At 40.5% G+C, this 25,116-nt stretch overlaps 1 protein-coding gene across 1 annotated transcript in view; it reads left to right on the top strand.

The window, feature by feature from the left end:
- The first annotated feature begins 386 nt into the window (after positions 1-386).
- zmp:0000000662 (RING finger protein 145) overlaps positions 387-25,116 on the top strand; it is a 34,050-nt gene continuing 9,320 nt past the window's right edge. The window contains 9 exon segments of the mRNA XM_037695291.1: positions 387-609; positions 8,888-8,996; positions 11,389-11,480; positions 17,189-17,430; positions 17,518-17,693; positions 17,781-17,921; positions 18,768-18,950; positions 19,079-19,226; positions 22,130-22,486. Coding sequence (XP_037551219.1) covers positions 441-609; positions 8,888-8,996; positions 11,389-11,480; positions 17,189-17,430; positions 17,518-17,693; positions 17,781-17,921; positions 18,768-18,950; positions 19,079-19,226; positions 22,130-22,486 — 1,617 coding nt within the window. The 5' untranslated portion in view covers positions 387-440.

Below are 25,116 nucleotides of genomic sequence, written 5' to 3'. Positions count from 1 at the left end.
ATTTAACATTTTAATTTCGCTATTTCGTTGACACTTATATATAGAAAATTAACGAGTTGGAATTTATACAAAAACAATATTTTGAGAGCACAGCTGTAAAAATATGGGGATGATTGCAGAGAAAAGTGACCTGCAGCAACTAGCGTGGGCTAGTTAGCAAATGGCTGCTCGGCTGTGTGATATCTGTCACTGAGCGAAGTAAGTGTTACTTGTAGTTTAACAACTTTACAGAATGTATGTGCTTTTCGAGTTTTTCATACTGTTAAAATAAATCGATAAAAGACAACATTATTTTAGAAGCTTAGTAAGTAAGATTCTTGTAGCCTCACTAGTTGTGTATTTTGTGTATTTTTTAGATGACAAGTACGACTGTTGTGAAGCTGGTTCTTGTAAATGTGATTCAGACTCTCTGCTGATCCTAAAACGTGTTTGTAATCAAGATGTTTCGTCTGGAAGAGGTGGCCAACGTAGCCCTCAGGGTGCCCAGCATACTCGTGTTGGACCTGCTGTATAAATGTGACATAGAAGGTTTGACAGAGAACATCAAGGCTAAAAACGAGGACATGCTCTTCAAATATAAATATGTCATCTGGAACATGTACTATCTTGGTAAGTTTGCATGTGATTGTGTACCAACAATAATCTCGGTTCATTCATTGAATACATTTGTTCTATGTTTGGTTTATACTGTTACTGAACTGTTCTTAAATATTATCATGAGAAAGACGGACCTTTTCTTTTGTTATTCATGGTTTTCAAAAATTGTGATTAACAACAACATGGCACTTTTATTTACCATGAATATCTTGTAATTAATCTAATCACTACCTTTTATTAGACATTTTTAAACTAAGATAATTTTGTGATGAGGTAGAGTTAACCTTGTTAATGATATGCATGATGTCATGTGAGATAATGTGTTGAGATGTGTTAGTGCTTGGAGTATGAGTTGTGAATGAGTCTCAGCTACTACCACACCATACTTCAGCCTAATGTCTGTAAATTTGACAGTTACTGCCACGTTGGCCTTGTCTAAGGTGGATTATCTGCAGCAGTCATCATAAATTAGGGTGACTCCAAAAGTATTACCAATGATTACTTTCTTAGTTTCATTTAAATCCATCCAAAGGATCATTAGATATTTTGCTAACAGACACACAACAGTTAATGCCAATGTTTTGACCACTGATGTGACATGTGTATTGCTTCAAGTATGTGTTGTGAATGATGCTCAGTGACTACCATGACCAGTTTTGACCAAATTCCTCCTGTGAAGTTGAGTGAGTTATAACTATTTTTGTGTTTTCTAAAATTGTTTAGCTGTAGCGGCCATCTTGTATTAGGTTGACTCCAATAGTTAATAATCTTTAGAAGTACAAACCGGATTCCAAAAAAGTTGGGACACTGAACAAATTGTGAATAAAAACTGAATGCAATGATGTGGAGGTGCCAACATCTAATATTTTATTCAGAATAGAACACAAATCACAGATCAAAAGTTTAAACTGAGAGAATGTTTCATTTAAGGGAAAAATCTGTTGTTTCCAAATTTCATGGTGTCAACAAATCCCAAAAAAGTTGGGACAAGTCCATTTTTACCACTGTGTGGCATCCCCCCTTCTTCTTACAACACTCAACAGACGTCTGGGGACAGAGGAGACCAGTTTCTCAGTTTTAGAAATAGGAATGCTCTCCCATTCATGTCTAATACAGGCCTCTAACTGTTCAATCGTCTTGGGCCTTCTTTGTCGCACCTTCCTCTTTATGATGCGCCAAATGTTCTCTATAGGTGAAAGATCTGGACTGCAGGCTGGCCATTTCAGTACCCGGATCCTTCTCCTACGTAGCCATGATGTTGTGATTGCTGCAGAATGTGGTCTGGCATTATCGTGTTGAAAAATGCAGGGTCTTCCCTGAAAGAGATGACGTCTAGATGGGAGCATATGTTGTTCTAGAACCTGAACATAGTTCTCTGCATTAATGGTGCCTTTCCAGACATGCAAGCTGCCCATGCCACAAGCGCTCATGCAACCCCATACCATCAGTGATGCAGGCTTCTGAACGGAGCGTTGATAACAACTTGGGCTATCCCTGTCCTCTCTGGTTCGGATGACATGGCGTCCCAGTGTTCCATAAAGAACTTCAAATCGTGACTCATCTGACCACAGAACAGTCTTCCATTTTGCCACACTCCATTTTAAATGACTCCTGGCCCAGTGCAAACGTCTGAGCTTGTGGACCTTGCTTAGAAATGGCTTCCTCTTTGCACTGTAGAGTTTCAGCTGGCAACGGCGGATGGCACGGTGGATTGTGTTCACTGACAATGCTTTCTGGAAGTATTCCTGAGCCCATTCTGTTATTTCCTTGACAGTGGCATTCCTGTTTGAGGTGCAGTGACGTTTAAGGGCCCGGAGATCACGAGCATCCAGTAGAGTTTTACGGCCTTGACCCTTACGCGCAGCGATTGTTCCAGATTCTCTGAATCTTTTGATGATGTTATGCACGGTTGATGATGATAACTTAAAAGTCTTTGCTATTTTACGCTGGGTAACATCATTCTGGTATTGCTGCACTATCTTTCTGCGCAACAATGGTGGAATTGGTGATCCTCTTACCATCTTGGCTTCTGAGAGACACTGACACTCTGAGAAGCTCTTTTTGTACCCAGTCATGTTGTCAGTTGACCTAATTAGTGTTAATTGGTCTTCCAGCTGTTCATTATATGCTCAATTTCCGTTTTCCAGCCACTTATTGCTACTTGTCCCAACTTTTTTGGTATTTGTTGACACTGAAATTTTGAATCAAACTATTTTTTCTTTAAAATTTTACATTTACTCAGATTAAACTTTTGATCCGTCATCTATGTTATAATATGAATAAAATATTGACATTTGCCATCTCCACATCATTGCATTCAGTTTTTATTCACAATTTGTTTAGTGTCCCAACTCTTTTGGAATCCGGTTTGTACTTTTAATGGTTGCTTTGTGAAAGTTTTATTGAAGTCTGTCCAGTGATTCATGAAGTATTTTGCTAACAGGCAGAATTTATTCTTATATAGTTAAAAGTAAAGTTTTAAAGATGGATATTTTGCGATCAATTTGCCCTTGGATTACACATTGGGGAACAGTCTTAGTTACTACCACACCACATTATAGCTCAACAGTTGTAAAATTGATGTTATTGTTATTTCTGTATTTGCTATAAGGGTTTACATGGGGTGGCCTTTTTGAATTGGTTTTACTCCAAAAATCAATAAGTTCTGGATATGGAGCAATTACTTTCTGCTATTCTAATGTTCAATTACTAATGTTATTCATTACTTATGTCCAGTTGTTAGTGAGACATTTTGCTAACGCAGCAGACAAACAAGCACTCAGGCATGAAACATTACTTTGACCTTCATAAGAAACTACACATTTTTTTGAAATTTTTGACGTTTGTGAGACTTGTGGAAGTCTGTCAATCAATACTTTATTTGTTTTCCTTTGTTGATCAAGCTGCTGGTTCCGCAGAAAAAGTCTTTAAAAATAGCTTGAATGCTTATATTTGTTCCGTGCCAAAATGGCCGCACTCAGCCGGGCCGCAGCTTCTCAGGCTCCCGGTGGAAACCCATGTTTTTTTAAATTTTGAATATGGCTCAGAGCCTGACTCCACTTGCTTTAAGCATGTGAATTATAGCTGAACCAAACTTATTAGCATAAGAGAAGGTTTGACTCCGAATACAGCAGCGATCAACAACAATCTGAAAACTACGCTTGGCAGATTGCAGCTTCTGCAAAGATCAGCATGGAGACTACAGCGCTCAGAAGGGGAGGAGGAGATGCTGTGCTTGGGGGAAGAAGAGGGGCAGACGGGCCGGTGCGTTAGCAAGACTGAAGGCTAATGCTAAGGCTAATGCTAACAGACTACTGCTGATCCAGTCTCTATTCCTGGTCAACATCCATTCTTTTGAAAACAAGCTGGATCTGCTGCGACTGAGAGTGAGTGCCTTAGAAGAAATGAGGAACTGTGCTGTACTCAACTTGGCTTAATAGCAACATGCTGAACTCAGCCTTCCAGTTGGATGACAGATTTTTTTTTTTGGGGGGGGGGGGGGGGATCTCTGCAGCAAACTAACGGGGAAAGCAGGAAAGCACAGGGTGGTGGTGTATGCATTTATGTGAACAAAGGTTGGTTCACAAACTGTGTTCTGATAAAAAAAAGTTCCTGCTCCGGTGCTTTAGAACAACTGACTGTGAAATGTCAACCACATTATTTACCTCGTGAGTTTTTAACGATTTATATCATTGTTGTCTATATCCCCGGATGCTAATACTAAAGATGCCCTACGGGAGCTACATCAGATCGCTCCAAAACAAGCATCTGGAGGCTTTTTATGTGGTGGCTGGTGATTTTAATCACGTAAACCTGAAAGATCTACCAAGATTTTATCAGCACGTGACCATACCAACACAGGGAAATAACACATTAGACAGCCTTTACACTTGCATCTGGCACGTATAAAGCCGTACCCCGCTCCCACCTTGGCCTCTCTGACCACATCTCCATCTTTATGGCCCCTGTCTACCTTCCCCCCACTGAGACATTCCAGACCAACACAGAAAACCATCACCGTGTGGCCCTACAACAGACTGGCAGATCTTCAGGGAGGCTGCTTTAAATGAGGGAGAAATGGATCTGGAAGAATACACATCTGCTGCCCTCGGGTATATCAGCAAGTGTTCTGAAGATGTCACCACCACCAGGACTGTGAAGTGCTACCTGAACCAGAAACCCTGGCTGAACGCAGCGGTCCGTACCCTGCTGAAATCCAGGGATACTGCCTTCAGGTCTGACACCTCACAGGAACTGGGGAGGACAGGAAAAGGTTTATGGTATGATGAGGGCCAAAGCAACTTGCACAAGGAAGATTCAAGGACATTTTTCCTCACAAGACCCATGGAGCATGTGGAAGGGCATTAAGTGCATCACAGACTATAAAAGCAGAGGTGCTTAAAGCCCTAGAGATCTATCACTACCTGATATTCTTAACAAGATCTATGCCCATTTTAAAGACCAAAATAGACCACCCAGCACCAAACTCACATCACCATCTGAAGAGGAGTTCCTCAGCATGACCTCAGCAGAAGTAAGGAGGACCGTCAGGAGGATTAATCCTCACAAAGCCACTGGCCCAAACAACATCCTGGGGAGGGTGTTGAGAGACTGTACCAGTCAGCTCTGCAAGGTGTTGGTCGACATCTTTAACTCCTCCATCACCCTGGTAACAGTTGCCTGAAGACTGCCACTATCTTCCCAGTTCCCAAGAGCTCTGCAGTGATGGGACTGAATGACTACCAGCCAGTAGCCCTCACCCTGATAGTCGCTAAATGCTTTGAAAGATTGGTCATGGTCCACATCAAAGCTACCATCAACATTAGTGAGGACCCACACCAGTATGCATACCACAAGAATCGATCAACAGTGGATGCCATCTCCTCTGTGGTCGAGAAGGGGTTCTCTGCAGACCAAAAGTGGGCGTTTCTGGCGAATAGGCGTTTATGGGCGGCGAACACTGATTGGCTAACAGTATTTAATAGGTGTTTGTCGGCGGCGAACACTGATTGGCTGTGGGTAACCCTCAAAGTCACGAGTCATTGATGAGGTAACGTTTCTTTGCGATGTTTGACAAAGAAATATGGTTTATTGTACTTATAAAGTATGTTATGTTTTCACTTATGCATTTTATTGAAGTACGTTTATTGTAGGTCACGATAGTTTCGACCGTTCTCTCGTTGTCGTAACGCACTGAGGTAAAGTGAGCCTCCACTCGGCTCCATTTCAAAATAAAAGCTGAAAATAAAAGTTCTTAATACTTGAAAAATAAATATTTAAAAGCTGTGTATAACTGAAAAATATGAAAAACAAATAAATAAAAGTTGTTATTAGCTGAAAAATAAATAAATAAAAGCTGTTAATTATATCTATGTCTTTCTGCCATGTCAGGGACCACTCTCACTTCAGGTTGACTCTAGAAGACCCCAAGATGTTGCCCAACAATGTTGACCAACATCTGATGTTGACTTTCATTACTCAATAATGAGTAATAACTTATTCAATAAAAAGTCTGTAATTTGTCAATAATAGTCAATAATTCATTCAAGAATAGATTATGGGTGTTTGGTATGGCTCAGTGGCTAAAATGGGTTGGATGTTAGAGAAATTACTTAATTTTCAATTACCTGAATGCACAAATTCCTTCATTTATAGTTAAACTTTAGGAAATCAACTTTTTTTTTCTTGTGAAAAAAATATCAAAATTAACTTTAAAATCCAATCCAGGATTAAGTAACAACTAGCAACACCCTAACTGTACTATGTTCTGTGTTTCCAACAGATGCTACGATGACTTCTAAAAATGGATGTCCCAATAAACACAATAAAAAAAATTCAATGATGCATCAAATGTTGTCTGAGTATGTTTTAAGGTAATAACAAATGTGAAATCTGGAAAACAAAGAGAATTCCTGAATCTGTCTTGTGTGCTTTGATGTGTACATAAGTTTATTGGAGGTCCTGAAACAACTTTTCTGAGAACACAAAGATTTTTATTTTACCTTTGGCCAAGATGTCAGTTTGAAATCAGGCTGCTTACTGCAAAACCAAGAGGTTTTTTAAGACGGTCTTCATTTGTATTGTTTTGTCGACTAAGCTAAATGTAATTTCTAAAATATGGATAAATCTGATCTCATCATGCAGCATAAGCAACTGGGTATAGGTGTGAGGGCCAAAAGTCTGGTTATGTACTGACTCCTAAATGTGCTTGTTTTCTACTGAAACATGGAGTAGGGTTGACCTTTAAAATGTGAGAAAGCTGATGAAATTAACCAGTAAACAGAAATACCTGCTCCAGTTGCAGAAGTCTTACAGAAACTGACAATCACTCATCTGTAGTGACTGCAGGTTGAACAAGACAATGTGAAGTTAAAGGAAACATCCTTTGTTCCAAGGCCAGTTTAAGTATCATTAATATTTTTCTTTCTTTATGAATCGATTGTAACTTTGTTCACATTTTTCAACAACCAAAATGGGATTTGTTTCTTAATGTTATGGCTAGGTATTAAAAAAAAACCTAACATTTAGCTCTCCCCACTACCCAGTTATGTTGCTCTTATTTTGAAATATAACCGGAAGTTCTGTGTTAAGAGAGTCGAAAAAGAAGTTATGGAGACGCCGCGGCAGTATACTGGAGCAATGTCGAACCGAGACGCCGCCAGTGTTGAACCTGAGACGCCGCTAATGTCGAACCGGTTAACACCATAGACATAATATGCCTGTGGTTAACACAATCTGCCAATAACACCTTGTTTTTAGACATAATGTGTCTGTGGTTGCGGCATTTTATCGTTCAGCCTTTTTTCTATCGTCCAATCAGATGTGGCCGGCCAGACACGCCTATTTTCCTATCGTCCAATCAAATATGTCCGACCAGACACGCCCATTTTTCCATCGTCCAATCAGATGCGACCGGCCAGACACGCCTTTTTTCATATAGTCCAATCAGATATGATCGCCCAGATACGCCCATTTTCCTATAGTCCAATCAGATATGACCGCCCAGATACGCCTTCAGAATTTGGCTGCAGAGATACCTACTTGCTGTGGTCCACACTGCTCTCACCCACCTGGAGTAGAAAGACTCTTACGTACGTATGCTCATTATGGATTTCACATTTGCCTTCAACACCATGATCCCCCAGCCCCTGATGGACAAACTACTCACAATAGGACTAAGCCCCTCCCTATTCAACTGGGTCCTGGACTTTTTAACCAACAGACCGCAGTCTGTGAGGATCCACAACTTCTCCTCCTCCACCATAACCCTCAGCACTGGCTCCCCTCAGGGCTGTTTGTTGAGCCCCCTCCTGTTCACTCTGCTCACATATGACTGTACACCTACCCATCCAGGCCATCACATTGTAAAGTTTGCAGACGATGCAGTTGTGGTTGGATGCATCACGAACAACGATGAGTTCAGCTACAGGCAGGAGGTGGAACACCTGGAAAGCTGGTGCAGGAAGAACATATGAAGAAGATGAAGGAGATGATCCTGGATTTCAGAAGGAACAAACACACCTACCCCCACAAGAGGATCTGTGGTGGAAGTGGTCTCCAGTTCCAAGTACTTGGGTGTTCACCTGAGTGACAACATCAGCTGGGGCAACAACACTACCAGCATGATCTACACTCTTGCAATATTCTAAACAATGTTTCTAAACTCTAAAAGTTCTAAAAGAGCACAGAATGTCATGATTTCAGCTCTCTGCCTCCTCTGCTCTTTGCCACCTGCAAGTGTTCTTGGCCACGCCCACTTCTCCGCTCTGCAAGGAGAACAGCTGATCAGCTGCAGCAGGAAGGAAGTTTATCATGCAGTGTGGGCTGCACAGAGGTGCAGCAGGTGCTAAATAATTTACAATAATTTATGTAAAATAAAAATTCCATGCTGGCTGTGTGGCTCACCCATCAATCAGCCAATTGAGTTTCATGTCCAATCTTATTTTGAAAAACCTTGATAGAGTGAGTCGTGATAAACAAACCGTGAAGTAGCAAAGGACTACTGTATACTGTTTCTTTTTATATTTTATATTTTTGCTATTTGGGTGTCACTGGGGCCCTGAGTACACAATTTAATTCCACCTCATTTACCATATGTGACGTGAATGACAATAAAGAGACTTGAACTTGATTACAGTAAACTAAAGCTTTCTGAATAAAGTTTACCACTGTCGCTAATGACTGCTGAATTTTTTTAAATTTCACTTTTTTGTAATTATTATTTTTGCTCTTAGCTGATCATGTTACACACACACACACCAAAATATGAATGCTCTGTTTTGTTTTCCAGGTCACCTGATAAATGCAGTCGTATTAGTTCTGCCGTTGAGGCACATTGTGACGCTCTACCTTCATATCCTTGTAGCCCTTCTTCTGTACATAGGGCATCAGATTTCCAAGTGAGTTTCTATATTACTAATTCTGTTCGTACTTATCTAGATTTATTGCCCCGGTATCAGCTTTCAGCTCCAGCACCACCCAGTCCTAATGGTCATCAGAGTACATAAATGCACAGAATTATTCCATTAAAACATAGATTATTCATTTGTGTAATTTGTGTAATGATTTTAGTTGGATTATGTTGAGGTGTTTACCTTTTGATTGCAGTTTGACTTATCAGGGTTTTTGCTGCATTTTGTGTTGCACGCTGTTGCTTTGAAATACATGACCTAGTTTCCTGCAGAGCCAGCCTGGACGCAAGTGTTTGATTAACGCCACACTTTTGTGATGAGAAAGAAACTTGAATGAGGTTTGGAATTTTGGAAGACATGGAAATCATTAAGGCATAGTGGGGGTTGGCGTCCCTGTGTTATGTAGTGTGGAGATCTGATGCATGCTCAGTAATCCAGGTAGAAAAATCCAACAAAGTTCAGTCAGATCCTCTGGACAGTTTCTTATTGTTAAAAGGTTTTGTCTTTCATCCAAAAGACTTCATCAGTCTGAGGAGCCACAACAAACGTAATCTTATAAATAGCACCTTCACATAGTGGGTCAACCAGTTTGATGGTGTTTAGATGGTTTCTGGAGTCCGCCCTCTCCCCCGCCGACTTGTTTGAGGCAGCCGCACCATCCAGAGGGCCTGACTTAACTTTGTTGGATTTTTCTACCTGGATGCATGAATCAGGATGTTTTGAACCACTTTGGCAATGACTGACTCAAACGAGTCGGCGGGGGAGAGGGCAGACTCCAGAAACCATCTTAGCACCGTCAAACTGGTTGGCGCACTATGTGAATGTGTTATTTATGGGACTGAGTTTGTTGTGGCTCTTCAGACAGATGAAGTCTTTGAATGAAAGATGAAACGTTTCAACAAAAAGAAACTGTACAGAGGACCTGACTTAACTTTGTTGGGTAGCATGGTGATAATTTATACTTGAGACAAAGAACACTTACATATCATTAGTAGTAATGAATGGAATATATCCTATATGCAACTCATAAGCACTGTAATCTGAATATCTTCCTGTTATTGGTGGGACTGTACTTATACAGTGCCTTTTTTATCTTATCAAGATACTCAAAGCGCATAGAGACAGTTCAGATGTCAGTGGCCATGCAGTTTTTCAGCATTCCTGCCTTCATGATGTATTTAAATTTTAAGACTACTATGTGGAGTGAGTTAATTTGCATCAAGCTTTGAAAAACATCTCAACCTTTACAACTTCTTGTAAAGTATCCTAACACTTCATATAATTAAATGTACAGATTATCAAAGTTTAAGATCAATAATCCAGGTAGACAAATCCAACAAAGTTAAGTCAGGTCCTTTGGACAGTTTCTTTTTATTGAAACGTTTCATCTTTCATCCAAAAGACTTCATCAGTCTGTGGAGCCACAACAAACGCAGTACCATAGGTCAACCAGTTTGATGGTGATAAGTTGGTTTCTGGAGTCTGCTTTCTCTCCCTCCGACTCGTCTGAGGCAGTCATGGCCAAAGTTGTTCAAAACATCAAAGTTCATGCTCAACAATCCTGGTAAAGAATCCAACAAAATAAGTCAGGTCTTCTGGACGGTTTTTATGGTTCTATGGTTTGTTTTTCCCACTATAGAGTTGCACTCTGGTCCAAATAATCCGAACCGACTCAGCCCGTAGCCGTCAGCTCCGAACCCCACCCGATCCAACGAATTAACAGTAATTATTACAGGTCCGAGCCCGAAAAAAATCCACATTTTTAATTAAGCTGTGACTGCGTATACCACTGACTATTATTAATGGTTGGTGGATGCATGCGTCTGAGTAAAAGGGGCAGAAGATCGGAGCTGAGGAGCCATCAAAGTGCATTAAATGCTTCCCCTGCTTCTGCCTGCATGCCTGCTCTGACATGTCGGATATTTTGTGATCTCACCTGTTTGGGTCGTCGGCCGTCAAATGGCCGGGTGTAGCAGGTGTTGTATGGCAAGCCATGTTTGCATATATTGTATCGTCGGCCATGTGCGTCCCTGACGCAATAAAAAGCCCGACACCGACCCAGCCCACACATTAAGCACATTATTATGGCCCGGTCCGAATCCGGGTCGGGCGGCGCCAGGCTCCGGGTTCGGATTAGAAATGACAGTTCTATCCCATTATGTGAAGGTGCTATTAATACCACTGAGTTAGTTGTGACTCCTCGGACTGAAGAAGTATTTTGGATGAAAGACGAAACGTTTCAATAAAAAGAAACCGTCCAGAGGACTTGACTGAACTTTGTTGCGCATGAACAGATTAATTTAATTTGTTCTTTAAATATTTATCAAGAAGACGTTCCTGTGATTCTGTAATTAAAATGTTTTTTCTTCATATTTTGAAGGGATTATGTTCACGAGGAGCTGCAGAATGGATATGATGGGGCAGTGTACTGTGATTCTGTAGCCTTCAACAGATTTGTTTCTGCCATGACGAGTGAGTACTACAACAAAACTCCAGTTCAGTCGTTGAGTATTTTGGCTCAAAGGATTGCCTTATTTATCTATTGAAACTGTGAAGATGGACCTTCTAATGCTGCCCAATGACTGTGTTGTATTTATCTTCTCGGTATGATCAATCTGCTGAGCATTGATTTTTATAGAGTGCCGAGTGTCACATTCATACCCTTTCAACAATTTTCAGTCAGATCATCTGAAACGAAAAAAAATCTTGCACACGAGCTCATAATGACCCCAACATTACGCAGGGGTGGGGGGAACGCAAGGGGGGTGAGCAGCCAGAGACAACACACAGAGGCACTGCAGAGTTCAGATAAAATTACTCAGTTCAAATAGTTCCCTCTGGAGAGATCCATGCATAATCAGGGGGTGCCGAGGACGACCAGAGACAAATCCAGAGTCCTGAAATGATGACAGAATGTTTATTCAGCTGGGCTCCTCTGAAAAGTCTATGGAAATTCCTCAGTAGGAGAGGAGGGTGACTGAGCATCATGTTTACAAAACTTTCCAGGTGGGTTGAGATACAGTGAAGAAAATAAGTATTTGAACACCCTGCGACTTTGCAAGTTCTCCCACTTAGAAATCATGGAGGGGTTTGAACTTTTCATCTTAGGTGCATGTCCACTGTGAGAGATATAATAAAAAATAAAAAAAATCATTTTTAAATCCGGAAATCACAATGTATGATTTTTAAAATAATTTATTTGTGTGTTACTGTTGCAAATAAGTATTTGAACACCTGTGAAAATCAATGTTAATATTTGGTGCAGTATCTTTGTTTGCAATGACAGAGGTCAAAGGTTTCCTGTAGTTTTTCACCAGGTTTACTGCAGCAGAGATTTTGGCCCATTCCTCCACACAGCTCTTCTCTAGATAAGCCAGGTTTCTGGGCTGTCGCTGAGAAAAACAGAGCTTGAGCTCCCTCCAAAGATTTTCTATAGGGTTTAGGTCTGAAGACTGGCTAGACCACTCCAGAACCTTGATATGCTTCTTACGGAGCCACTCCTTGGTTCTCCTGGCTGTGTGCTTCAGGTCATTGTCATGTTGTAAGACCCAGCCTCGACCCATCTCCAATGCTCTAACTCAGGGAAGGAGGTTGTTCCCCAAAATCTCCCAATTCATGGTCCTGGTCATCCTCTCCTTAATACAGTGCAGTTGTCCTGTCCCAGTAAGTGGGGCGGCTGTGGCTGAGTGGTTAGAGCAGTCGTCCTCCATTGCAAGAGTTGGGGGATCGAATCCTCCAGCAGTCACATGTCGTAGTGTCCCTGGGCAAGATACTGAACCCCTCATTGCCTCTGATATGTGTCCCATTGGTGTATGAATGTGATAAAGCTCTGATTAATCTCTTTAGAATGATTTGTTCAATTAGCTTTGTAGAGATCTTGTAGAGTGCTGTATGAATGGGTAAATGAGGCACAGATTGTTGTGTAAAGAGCTTTGAGTTTCTTGATAAGATAGAAAGGCACTATATTAGTACAGTCCATGTACCATTTACCATGTGCAGAAAAACACCCCCAAAGCATGATGCTTCCACCCCCATGCTTCACAGTAGGGATGGTGTTTTTGGGATGGTACTCATCATTCTTCGTCCTCCAAACAGGGCGAGTGGAATTAAGACCAAAAAGTTCTATTTTGGTCTCATCTGACCACATAACTTTCTCCCACGACTCCTCTGGATCATCCAAATGGTCATGGGCAAACTTAAGATGGGCCTGGACGTGTGCTGATTTAAGCAGGGGAACCTTCCGTGCCATGCATGATTTTAAACTATAACGTCTTAGTGTATTACCCACAGTAACCATGGAAACAGTGGTGCCAGTTCTCTTCAGGTCATTGACCAGCTCCTCCCGTGTAGTTCTGGGCTCATTCCTCACCTTTCTTAGGATCATTGATACGCCACGAGGTGAGATCTTGCATGGAGCCTCAGTCCGAGGGAGAATGACAGTCATGTTTAGCTTCTTCCATTTCCTAATAATTGCTCCAACAGTTGATCTTTTTTCACCAAGCTGCTTGGCAATTGCCCCGTAGCCTTTTCCAGCCTTGTGGAGGTCTACAATTTGTCTCTGGTGTCTTTGGAGAGCTCTTTGGTCTTAGCCATGTTAGTAGTTGGAGTCTTACTGATTGTGTGGGGTGGACAGGTGTCTTTATGCAGATAACGACCTCAAACAGGTGCTTCTAATTTAAATTAATAAGTGGAGTGGAGGTGGACTAACAGGTCTTTGAGGGACAGAATTGCTGCTGATTGGCAGGTGTTCAAATATTAATTTACAGCAGTAACACACAAATAAATTATTTTAAAAAATCATACATTGTGATTTCTGGATTTTTTTTTTTTTAGATTATGTCTCTCACAGTGAACATGCACCTAAGATGAAAATTTCAGACCCCTCCATGATTTCTAAGTGGGAGAACTTGCAAAGTCTCAGGGTGTTCAAATACTTATTTTCCTCACTGTAAGATGGCCTGTCAAGGCCAGTCAGGGAGCCAAATTCAGATAAACACGATTGTTTTGGGGACATGCAGAACTTTAATGACATCTACCTTGAGTCTGTGTCAGTCCACTCGCTTCCGAAACGTCCAAATTAAATGACCATACAAATGGAACGTGCCTGAGAATAATCCCCGAGATCTGATCCATTCTGCAAAAAAGTCTGGGTGCTCGAGGCACGAACCAAGCCATCATATAAGGCAGGCAGCCTGACCAGGTCCAGATTTGCTGCCGATGACTTCCTTGTTTTTTGATAGACCAGGAACCAGCCGAATCCAAAAAACAGGAACCAGTTATCATAAATCCAATTATAAATGCGTCCTTAAAATCTACAGATGACAGCAGAGATAGACACGTCATCAAGTCTTCAAAGTCGATGAGATATCCAGCTGCGTGCGTGTCAACAGGGCAAATCGGCTCGCCTAAAGCCTGTCTTCTCTTCAAAGAAATATCAATTGTGTTGAGGGACCAACTGACCAAATCCAAGCCCATAGTTATAATTCGGAAGATTTGTAGAAGAGAGGCTCTAAAGCAGTTTCACAGACTGGACAGAGCAAAAGCAAAGCGGAGAGGGAGAGGAGGAGACGTCCGCCCTTGTGAAGAGCAAGTGTTGAATGATTTTCTTCTTTGAATGTGCAGTACATACATACATACAGTATATAAGTCCTTCAGCTTTATTCACGTGTGGGTGTCCAGCTCTGTGGACCTGAAGTTTCTCCATCTTCATAATTTTCAGTATTTTGATTTTGATTATTTGGAGCCATTGAACCTTATTAACGCATCTGGATTTGCCCATCCTTGCCAACTTCATTGCTTTTGGGTTCTAAGTAATCATGCCTTTATAAATTCATCTCACCATGGAATGATTATTGTGGCCAAGTGCCACAATATCAGTTCCATTAACTATACCTCTGCTACAAAAAAACACAAGGAAATGTTTAATCATGATGCTCCTTCTGTTGTCCGGGATCCAGCCTAACCCTGGACCTCCCACACAATGCAGCACCCCAAAAAACTTTCAAAACATATCAGGACTACATTTTTTGCACGTAAATGCACGTAGTGTCCTTCGTAAAATTGATATGCTGAAGATATGGGTTTGTTCAGCTGGTTAAAATATAATTACTATTTCTGAAACTTGGTTATCTAAATCAATTTTAGATAAAGATGTGTCATTTTGATGGATTAATATTTATCATTCTGATTGTCATAGAAAGGAAGGTGGTGTTACAATTTATATTAGATTCAGCCTGGATTCACATCTGGTGTCTGCTAAAACAATCCCTAATCAATTTGAAATCTTGGCATTAAACATTAATTTGCATGGTGGCCAGTCATTAACTCTTGTGATTCTTTAACTTTGTCTAGGAATCTGAGGTCTTCGAGTCAAATATTATTGACTGTACCCCGAACCTGTTTTAAAACCTGTGGAGACTGCACTTTTCAGGCGGTGGCTCTGTGGCTCTGGAATGCCCTCCCTCTGTCCCTACACTGCACAGACTCTACAGATTATTTTAAGAAACAAAGACATTTTTATTCAGTAATTATTCACTAAGGTTCATAAATAGACGGCACTTATATAGCTAGCACTTTTCTATCTTATCAAGATACTCAAAGCGCTTTACACTTCTGTGCCTCATTTACCCATTCACTCTGCTATTTCTGTACAAAGACTAATCAGAGCTTTATCACATTCATACTCCAATGGGACACACATCAGAGACAATGAAGGGTTCAGTGTGTTGCCCAGGGACGCTTTGGCATGTGACTGCTGGTGGAATCGAACACCCAACCATTGCGTTGGAGGACGACTGCTCTAACCACTCGGCCACAGCCGCCCATAACTGTCTGTCACTACAGTGCACATCACTGCACTCTGTATTCATTGGTTAACTGGTCATCATTAACTTCACGCAGACTCTCACACTGGTATATTTTCATCTTTACATCACTTCTTGGTCTGCTGCCTTCATGTGGGGGGCTGTGTCTGAGTGGTTAGAGCAGTCGTCCTCCAATGCAAGGGTTGGGAGTTCGAATCCACCAGCAGTCACATATTGAAGTGTCCCTAGGCAAGACACTGAACCCCTCACTGCCTCCAATGTGTGTCCCATCAGTGTATGAATGTAATCTAAAGCTCTGATTAGTCTCTTTAGAATTATTTGTTCAATTAGCTTTGTAGAGATCTAGAGTTCTGTATGAATGGGAAAATGAGGCACAGATTGTTGTAAGAGACTTTGAGTATCTCGAAAAGGTAGAAAGGCGCTATATAAGTACAGTCAATTTACCATATATCTCATGTCTCGTTGTCAGTGCAGCTACAGCGTGCACTCTCAGGACATTATTACCTGCAGCGTCCCCTCAGTGTGGACTGAATTCAGCAACAGGGCCTTCTCTTACCCCGCTCCTGTAACCTGGAACACCTTGCAAAAAGATCTGAAGTTGATGACTTTGACTTCTCTAAGGGATTTTAAACAATTGTCAAGTTCAATGCAAAAATCAATGCAGACATGTTCCTGTTTTTATTATTTTACCCCGTTGTATAATGTAGTCGTTTTTATTTCATTTTATATGCTTTTTATAACTGCTTATTCTTGTGTGTACCTCTTCTGTGTTCTTTGTTTAAAACAGGTCTCTCTTATAAATGAGTCCCCATGACTCTATGAGAATAACCTGTATAAATAAAGGTTGAATGAAATGTATGGCTTTTCTTTAATTACATGTTTTGCTTACTATTTATAATAATTCTTAATCGGAAGCTTAGGTTTGCCATCCAGAAATGAAAATTAGCATTTTTATAAGCAATATTGTAGTGGGGCCATTTGTTATTATTATTATTATTATATAAATAAATTCATTTATAATCACTTTATGCGATGGGTTCTCACAAGTGTTTTATGTTAAAAGTTAAAGAACCTACAAGGGGCGCACTCATTACCACCAAAGTGTCCAAAACAAAGTTGTTCTGATAGATTAAATACAGCATGGCTGCAGTGGATTTCTGTGCATTAAGCATCAATACATGAGTTATCATTCACACATGCATATTTACATTAAATGTACAACTAACTTCTCATAATCTTGCAGTCATAGTTTAGTTGATGAAGACATTTTATCTGGCAGAAATGAAGCTGGCTGTTTGTTATTGTGGGGGTGGTAGGTTGACGTTTATAATCTTATTTATTTGTTGTTAAATGAAGGTCAGATCATTCTCAGCACGCTGTGTGCCTTCCTGATGAAGACCAGGAAGGTGTGGTTATTCTCTATGCACATGCTCCCCCTGCTGGCCCGACTCTTCGCTGCTCCTCATGGTTCACTGGTGATGCTCAACACTTTCTCTGTTGGACTGACTGTAGCTGGGATGGCCATGTTCCTCCTCTCCAATGTTTTTGTGCCATATCGTCTCGCAAGGGCTGCCTACTCAGAACTGCTTCACCTTGAGGTACTCGAACAAAAACTCAACAAGTCATGAATAATTTATAAAACTTGTTTGAATCCTCCTCATTGTTTTGGGCTTTCTCTCCTGCAGGTGATCGAGCTCTACAGGCTTTTAGCCGTGGGAGTCTCTCTGTGGAACCAGTTTGCTGTCCCGGTCCTCTTCAGTGTCTTCTGGTTTGTTCTGTTCACCGTCCAGCTCTTCTCAGACATTATGTCTGTCAGCACCACAGCAACCCATCAGGGAATATTGTTCTTCCTGTTATTAAGGTGTCACGTTATGTGGTTTATTCATGTTCTTTCCCAACATTGGTTTATAGTTTGGTATTTACTTTGCTGTATTTATCGACCCTGTAGTGTGTCTGAATGTTGTGCCACACCGTACTCCCTTCTGGGTCTGACCTTTGTGGTGTCATATCTGGCTCTTGGACTTCTCAACCTATGCAAGTTCTGCCTGGGAGGTTATGCAGCGGTTCAGAATGAGAACGTCATGCACAGGTGAGATGCTTCCACCAGTGAGCTTGTTTTGCTTAAAACTGGTTACTGTAAATTTAAGCACAATCATGTACAGTATTTAGACCTCGAGAAAAACTGTAAAGCACATTAATTGAACTATAGCATCAGAAATTAGGGTTTCCACACAATGTTTTTAATATTACAACAGTTCAAGTTAGCATGTGTTATGTGCAGTTGACGACAGAGAGGAGGAAGTGCTGAAAATGTCATTTCTTCACTTAAAAGCATCAGATGCTTGTGTTTTATAGTACTTAGAGCTGAAGTAAAAACATTAGCTTTAAAACTAAACATACAGTAATTGAGAGCTCTGCTTCCAGGTCTACTTGGAGAAACTAGGAACCACAAGTAAACCTGCAGTCTGAGAGCAAAGTGCTCTGTTAGGAAACTATGGGACATCTGAATCTTTGATGGAGCTTGGTTGTTACTGATGATCAGCATCAGGTTCTGGCAGCAGCAGTTTGGAGCAACTGAAGACTTTTTAAATGTTTTTATGGAAATCCTGATGATAAAGAATTACAATAGTCAAGCCTGTTTTGTAATATTGTAGTAATGTTCTATATGTGGGAGTTTATTGATATATTTTGGTCAAAAAGTCACATTATTATTATTATTATTGTTATTTATTATTATTATTATTATTATTATTATTATTGATTAGAAAGTAATGAAGGCCAAGTTAATGCAATCCAGAGTAACTGAAAGGATGTTAATTTTTTTTTCTTCCTAAAATAGGGATTTTAATGGAGGATGCATATTTAGTTTTAGGTCAGCAGTGTATTGTACAAATCTAGTTTAAATTTTTTCATAAAGAGTTTTTTGTGCTTGCAGAGGTGTGACAGAGGGTGTCACTCTGCTCCTGCTTGCCCTGCAGACAGGCCTGTTGGACATGCAGGCACTGCAGCGCACCTTCCTCCTCAGTATCATCCTTTTCATCGTGTTGACCTCAACCTTGCAGTCAATGATTGAAATAACCGATCCGGTTATTCTTGCCTTGGGTGCATCACGGAACAGGTAATTGTAGCAATAGTTTTATTTTCGTTGTCAAAATGCAAGTGAAATTGACTAAGCTATATATAAACATGTTGTATAAGCTTTCCCATAATTCTTATTGTGTGTCTCTGTTTGTCCGGTGCTTTTAGAAGTCTATGGAAACATTTCCGTGGTCTCAGCATGTGCCTGCTTCTGATGATTTTCCCAGTTTTTATGGCTTATAAAATCTCCCAGTTTTTCCACATGGACTTCTGGCTTCTTATACTGGTGTCCAGCTGCATGTTAATCTCCCTTCAGGTGAGAACTGTGTATATGTTAAAAATGCAAGTCGTTATACAGCAGAAAACGAGTATTTTCCACATGAACATTTAAATTTTACCCATGTGCAGCTTTTCTTCTCGACTTATGGAGCTGATATGACTATGCACACATTTTCTTGCAAGTTTTTGTTAGATTATCCATCCATCCATTATCTTTACCCGCTTATTCCATTTTGGGTCACGGGGGTCGCTGGTGCCCATGTCCAGCAATCACTGTGCGAGGGGCGGGGTACACCCTGGACGGGTCGCAAGTCCATCACAGGGCCACATAGAGACAAACGAGACAAATAACCATTCACTCTCTCATTCACACCTAGGGACAATTTAGAGTTACCAATCAGCCTAACATGCATGTTTTTGGACTGTGGGAGGAAACCGGAGCACCCGGAGAATTTTGTTAGATTATGTATACTGTAATTTCCAGACTATTGAGCACACCAGAATACAAACCACACCCACAAAAATAATAAATAAAGTAATAATAATAATAATAATAATTTTGTACATATTTAGGCTGCACTTGTCTATTAGCCGCAGGTGTTCATGTTTTAAAATGAGATATTTACACAAAGATTTTTTTGTTTAAAAAATATTTTAATTTAATTTAATTTAAATTGTACCGTAACCTACACAAATACTTACAGTAAATGTTTTTTGTTTGAACAGTGCCTGCAACACAGCTGGTTAAAAAATGAAATACAGTAGCCTACCAGGAAGTGATTGATCTCTATCTTCACCTTCCTCCTGTGCACTGCTTGTGCTGTCCGCCTGCTCAGCTGTCAGGATCTACTGGTAGACTTGAGCAAAAGTTGCTCTGCGCATGTAGATCCCCTCCCCCTGTTTCATTGGTCCACTGTGACCTGTTTGATTATTTTATTGGTCAGATTTTTTGTGTTTTTACTTTTTGTGTTTTGACTTTTATTTATGGGGCAGCACGGTGGCGCAGTTGGTAGAGCTGCTGCCTCTCAGCGAGCAGGTTACACCGGTTCAAATCTTGTTCCAGGGGCCTTTCTGGGTGGAGTTTGCATGTTCTCTCCGTTCATGTGTGGGTTTACTCCGGGTACTCCAGTTTCCTCCCACAGACCAAAAACATGCATGTTAGGCTGATTGGTAACTCTAAATTGTCCCTAGGTGTGAGTGAGAGAGTGAATGGTTGTTTGTCTCGTTTGTCTCTGTGTCCCTGTGATGGACTGGAGACCTGTCCAGGGTGTACCCTGCCTCTCAAACAGTGACTGCTGGACATGAACACCAGTGACCCCCATGACCAGAAAAGGAAGAAGCGGGTAAATATAATGGATGGATTTGTCACAAAAAATTAGGAAATTGGCTAAACAAAGCTGAAATTAGCAAGAAATAGCTGAAAAGTAGTTGAAAAGGCAGAAAGCAGCTTAAACTACCAGAAGGAAGTGGAACAAGCTGAAATGAGCTAAAAAATGTGGAATTAGCTGAAAAGGCTAAATTTAGCACAAAAAACAACTCAAACGTAGCTGAAATAGCAGAAAAATCTGAAACTAGAGTAAAAAGCTGAAAGGAGCATAACAAGTTGAAATTAGCAGAAAGAAGTTAATTAGGCTGAAAGTAGCTGAAATTAGCTTGAAAATCTGAAAACAGCTGAGATAAGCTAAAAATGCTAAATAAGTAGCTGAAAAGGTAGAACAAGCTAAAATTAACAGAAGAAAGCAAAAAAAACATGTTTGCTGAAAGAAGCAGAAATGAGCACAACAATGTGGAAATTACCAGTATCTGAAAAAAGCTGAAATAGGCAAAAAAAAAAAAAACAGCTGAAAAGTAGCTAAAAAAAAGCAGAAAGAAGCTTAAATTACCAGAAGGAAGTGGAGAGAGCACATTTTTGCTGAACTAAGCTGAAAAAAGTTTAAACGACTGCAAAGACTGCAAAAAAAAAAAAAAAAGGAATTACATGAAAAAGCTGGAATTAGCAGAAAACAGCTAAATAGTAGCTGAAATAATAGAAAAAACTGAAACATTCAGAAATCAGCTGAATGGAGCATAACAAGCTGAAATTAGTAGAAAGAAGTTAGAAGAAGCACAAAAATGTTGTAGTTAGCAGAAAGAATCTGAAAAAAGCACAAAACAGCTGAAAGTAGCTGGAAATAGTTTAAATTTGCAGAAGGCAGCTGAAAGAAGCTGAAGCAGAACAAAATGTGCAGTAGAGGAGCAGTAAAAGGTTGTAAACACATCTAAAGATTCGAAGGATGTAAAATGAGCTCAGATCATTTTCTATAAGAGAAAAAAAATGGCAGAAAAGGCTAAATATTTAAAAAAAGCTGAAGTTGCACCAAAACCAAAAGTCATAGCAGGATTGTCCTGAAAGAGCTGAACGTTTTGATTTATGATTTGCTGAAATGGCTGAAAACTGCTGGATGAGAAACGCACTGAAATATGTACGGCAGAAAAATGGATCACAACAGTGAGAATGCTTGATAAACATTCACACATTAACTGTAGTTTTTATGTAAGGGAACAACTTGTAGTAAAACCAGTGTCTCACTGGGCTGTGACTGTCGGAGATGAGGGTTGTTTGCCATCAAGCTGTGTGACCACACTTTGCTTGTCTGGTTTTTGAAGAATCAAAGCCTCTTTACTTGCACAGCTTGTAAAACTGTATTGTAAATTGTGTACATCATTTCATTGCCCACCTCACCCTCAGCCCACTATGTACCCACGTTAGCAGTCGCCCCACATTTATGGTTATTCTCCTGAAGTTCACTTTTGACCTGGCAGATTGGAACTGGGTTTTCAAGTATTGGTGTGATTAAACCCACATCCTCAAATGTTTTGGAATAACCTCAGAATGTAAGACAGAAAAGATGTATACTTGTTTTATGTGAGTGTTCTTTAAAAATATTTATTTTCTTCCAGGTTACAGGTACAATGCTGATCTATTTTCTCTTTATGGTGGAGCTGTTTCGCAATGACCCGATTGAGAGCCTGGATGAAGTGATCTACTGGGTGAATGCCATCAGCAGAGTGCTGGAGTTTTTGGTGGCTCTTTGCGTGGTGGCTTATGGCACCTGGGAGTCACTTTTTGGGGAGTGGAGCTGGATGGGAGCCTCTGTCATTATCATCCACTCATACTTTAACGTCTGGCTCCGAGCTCAGTCTGGCTGGAAGAGCTTCCTGCTCAGACAGGAAGCTGCTAAGAAGATCAACTCCCTACCCAGAGCCACAGCTCAGCAGCTGGAGCAACATAATGATGTCTGCTCCGTCTGCTTCCAGGTCAGTCACTGTCGAGGCTGGATCACTACGATCCTTGTGGGATGGACAGACAAGGACAAATTTGTTGATATATTTCTACAATAGTCAAAAAACAAATGATGTGACTTTTGCCCAGAAACTTTGTAGCTTGTCGACATGCATTTAGGAAAATTCCTGTTTTATTTTCTTTGTCTTCCTATAGCAGAGCTCTTCTGGGTCTTTTGCTGTGGAGCTCATTATGAATCAAAATGTGATTTGGTGCTGTCAAAATGTAAAGAACTTTGTTCTTGGAGTTTGGCTAGAGTAGTTTTGGAAATTTTCTTGGCTCTTTTTTTTCTTCTACCGTCCACACTGTCTATAATCAACCTGGGGTTGCAGTTCACCTTGCGTCTTGTCCTGGGAGGTCAGCTACAGTCTCTTGGACCTTATTTTTTTACTAATATTGGCAGCTGGAGTCACTGGAACATGAAGCTTCTTTTTCTTTAACTTATATATCTATAACCCTTCTGAGCTCCTCTGACAGCTCTCTCTTTTGCTTTTTCAATTCAAATGTTCAGTGTGGTGCACACAATATAGCATGTTTGTTCCATTTAAAGACTGAATGTCAGGTGAAAAGCATCTTAAGGTTAAACACTTCATTTGAAATATGACAAATGCAAGGATTAAGTCTTTTTCAGGGTGCCTACAAATTAGTTTTCTATTTTTATTTGCTCTATCAAATACTAAATACAAGCAGCAGTATAATTTCATTCCAAGAAAGATGCCATCTTTGCTTTGAGGATGCTGATGGAGAAGTACAGAGAGGGTCAGAAAAAACTCCATTGTGTCTTTGTGGATTTAGAAAAAGTATATAACAGGGTGCTGAGGGAGGAGGTGTGGTATTGCATGAGGAAATCTGGAGTGGCAGAGAAGTATGTTAGACTGGTACAGGACATGTATGAGGACAGAAGGACAGTGGTGAGATGTGCTGTAGAAGTGACAGATAGCTTCAAGGTGGACGTGGGAGTGCATCAAGGATCGGCTCTGAGCCCCTTCTTGTTTTTGCTGGTGATGGATCGACTAACAGATGAGGTCAGGCAGGAATCCCGTGGACGATGATGTTTGCACATGACATTGTGATCTGTGGTGAGAACAGGGAACAGGTGGAAGAGAACTTGGAGAGGTGGAGGTATGCACTTGAAAGAAGAGGAATGAAAGTCAGCCGTTGTAAGACAGAGTACATGAGTGTTAATGAGAGGGAGGAGGTGGAACAGTGAGGCTACAAGGAGCAGAGGTTACAAAGGTGCAGGACTTCAAGTACTTGGCATCCACTGTCCAGGAAAATGGTGAGTGTGGTAAAGAAGTGAAAAAGAGAGTCCAGGCAGGATGGAATGGATGGAGAAAAGTTTCAGGAGTGATTTGTGACAAAATCAAAGCAAAGGTCAAAGGAAAAGTTTACAAGTCAGTGGTGAGACCAGCTATATTGTATGGTCTGGAGACAGAGACATGGACAAAAAGACAGGAGAAAGAACTGGAATTGTCAGAAATGAAGCTGTTGAGGTTCTCCTTAGGAGTGACAAGGATGGATAAGATTAGAAATGAGATCATCAGAGGAACAGCACAGGTTAAAGAACTGGGAGATAAAGTTCGAGAGGACACACTGAGATGGTTTGGACATGTCCAAAGGAGAGACAGTGGTTTAGACATGTCCAGAGGAGGGACAGTGGTTTAGACTTGTCCAAAGGAGAGACAGTGGTTTAGACATGTCCAAAGGAGAGACAGAGGTTTAGACATGTCCAGAGGAGGGACAGTGTGTATATTGGTAGAAGGATGTTAGAAAATGCAGCTGCCAAGAAAAAGACAAAGAGGAGATATATGGATGCAGTTAGAGAGGACATGGAGGTAGTTGGAGTGAGGACAGAGTGAGAAGGAGGATGACTCACTGTAGAGACCCCTGAAGAGGGAAAAGAAGAAGAAGAAACAGATAAATAATTTATTTTAACTGAATCACTTTTCATGAGAAATGAAGCATTGTTTTGCTGAGCTGCAAGGGTACAAATAAATTTATCTGCGACTGTCGTTAGAAGCAACTACACAGTTTGTTGTAATCGTTATTTAACCATGACAAGATTTTCAACATCATTAAACGTCTGTAGGCAGGGCATGTACATGTAGTTTTACTTTTTACTGAGTGCTGTACGAATGGGTAAATGAGGACACAGATTGTAGTGTAAAGCGCTTTGAGTGTCTTGAAATAAGATAGAAAGGCACTGTATAAGTACAGTCCATTTACCATTTTCCATTTTTATCCTTCAACTTTGCTTCAGACCAGTTTTGGTGGTAAATATTATATCTAGTTTCACCCAACTGCATTCATTGATTCTTCCATAAATTAACAATTTAATTAATGTCCTGATGCATGCTCAGTCATCCAGGCAAATAAATCCCAAAAACGTTGAGTCAGGTCATCTGGACAGATTTAAATAGCTTTAATAATCTGTACTTTTTCAAACTTTTTGTGCTTTATGTACTTAATTATGCAAAAAGAAAATACTGCAATTTCTGAACTATAGAGCTCACCAGAATATAAGCAGTACAAACAAAACATAATAATGATAATTGTGTATACACACTACATTGCCAAAAGTATTTGCTCACCCATCCAAATTATC

Source organism: Nematolebias whitei, chromosome 21 (assembly GCF_014905685.2).
Source record: "Nematolebias whitei isolate Nwh7 chromosome 21, NemWhi1, whole genome shotgun sequence".
NCBI classification, from domain to species: domain Eukaryota; kingdom Metazoa; phylum Chordata; class Actinopteri; order Cyprinodontiformes; family Rivulidae; genus Nematolebias; species Nematolebias whitei.
The sequence above is the reverse complement of the archived record's forward strand: the minus strand, read 5'-3'. Positions and strand labels throughout refer to the sequence as shown.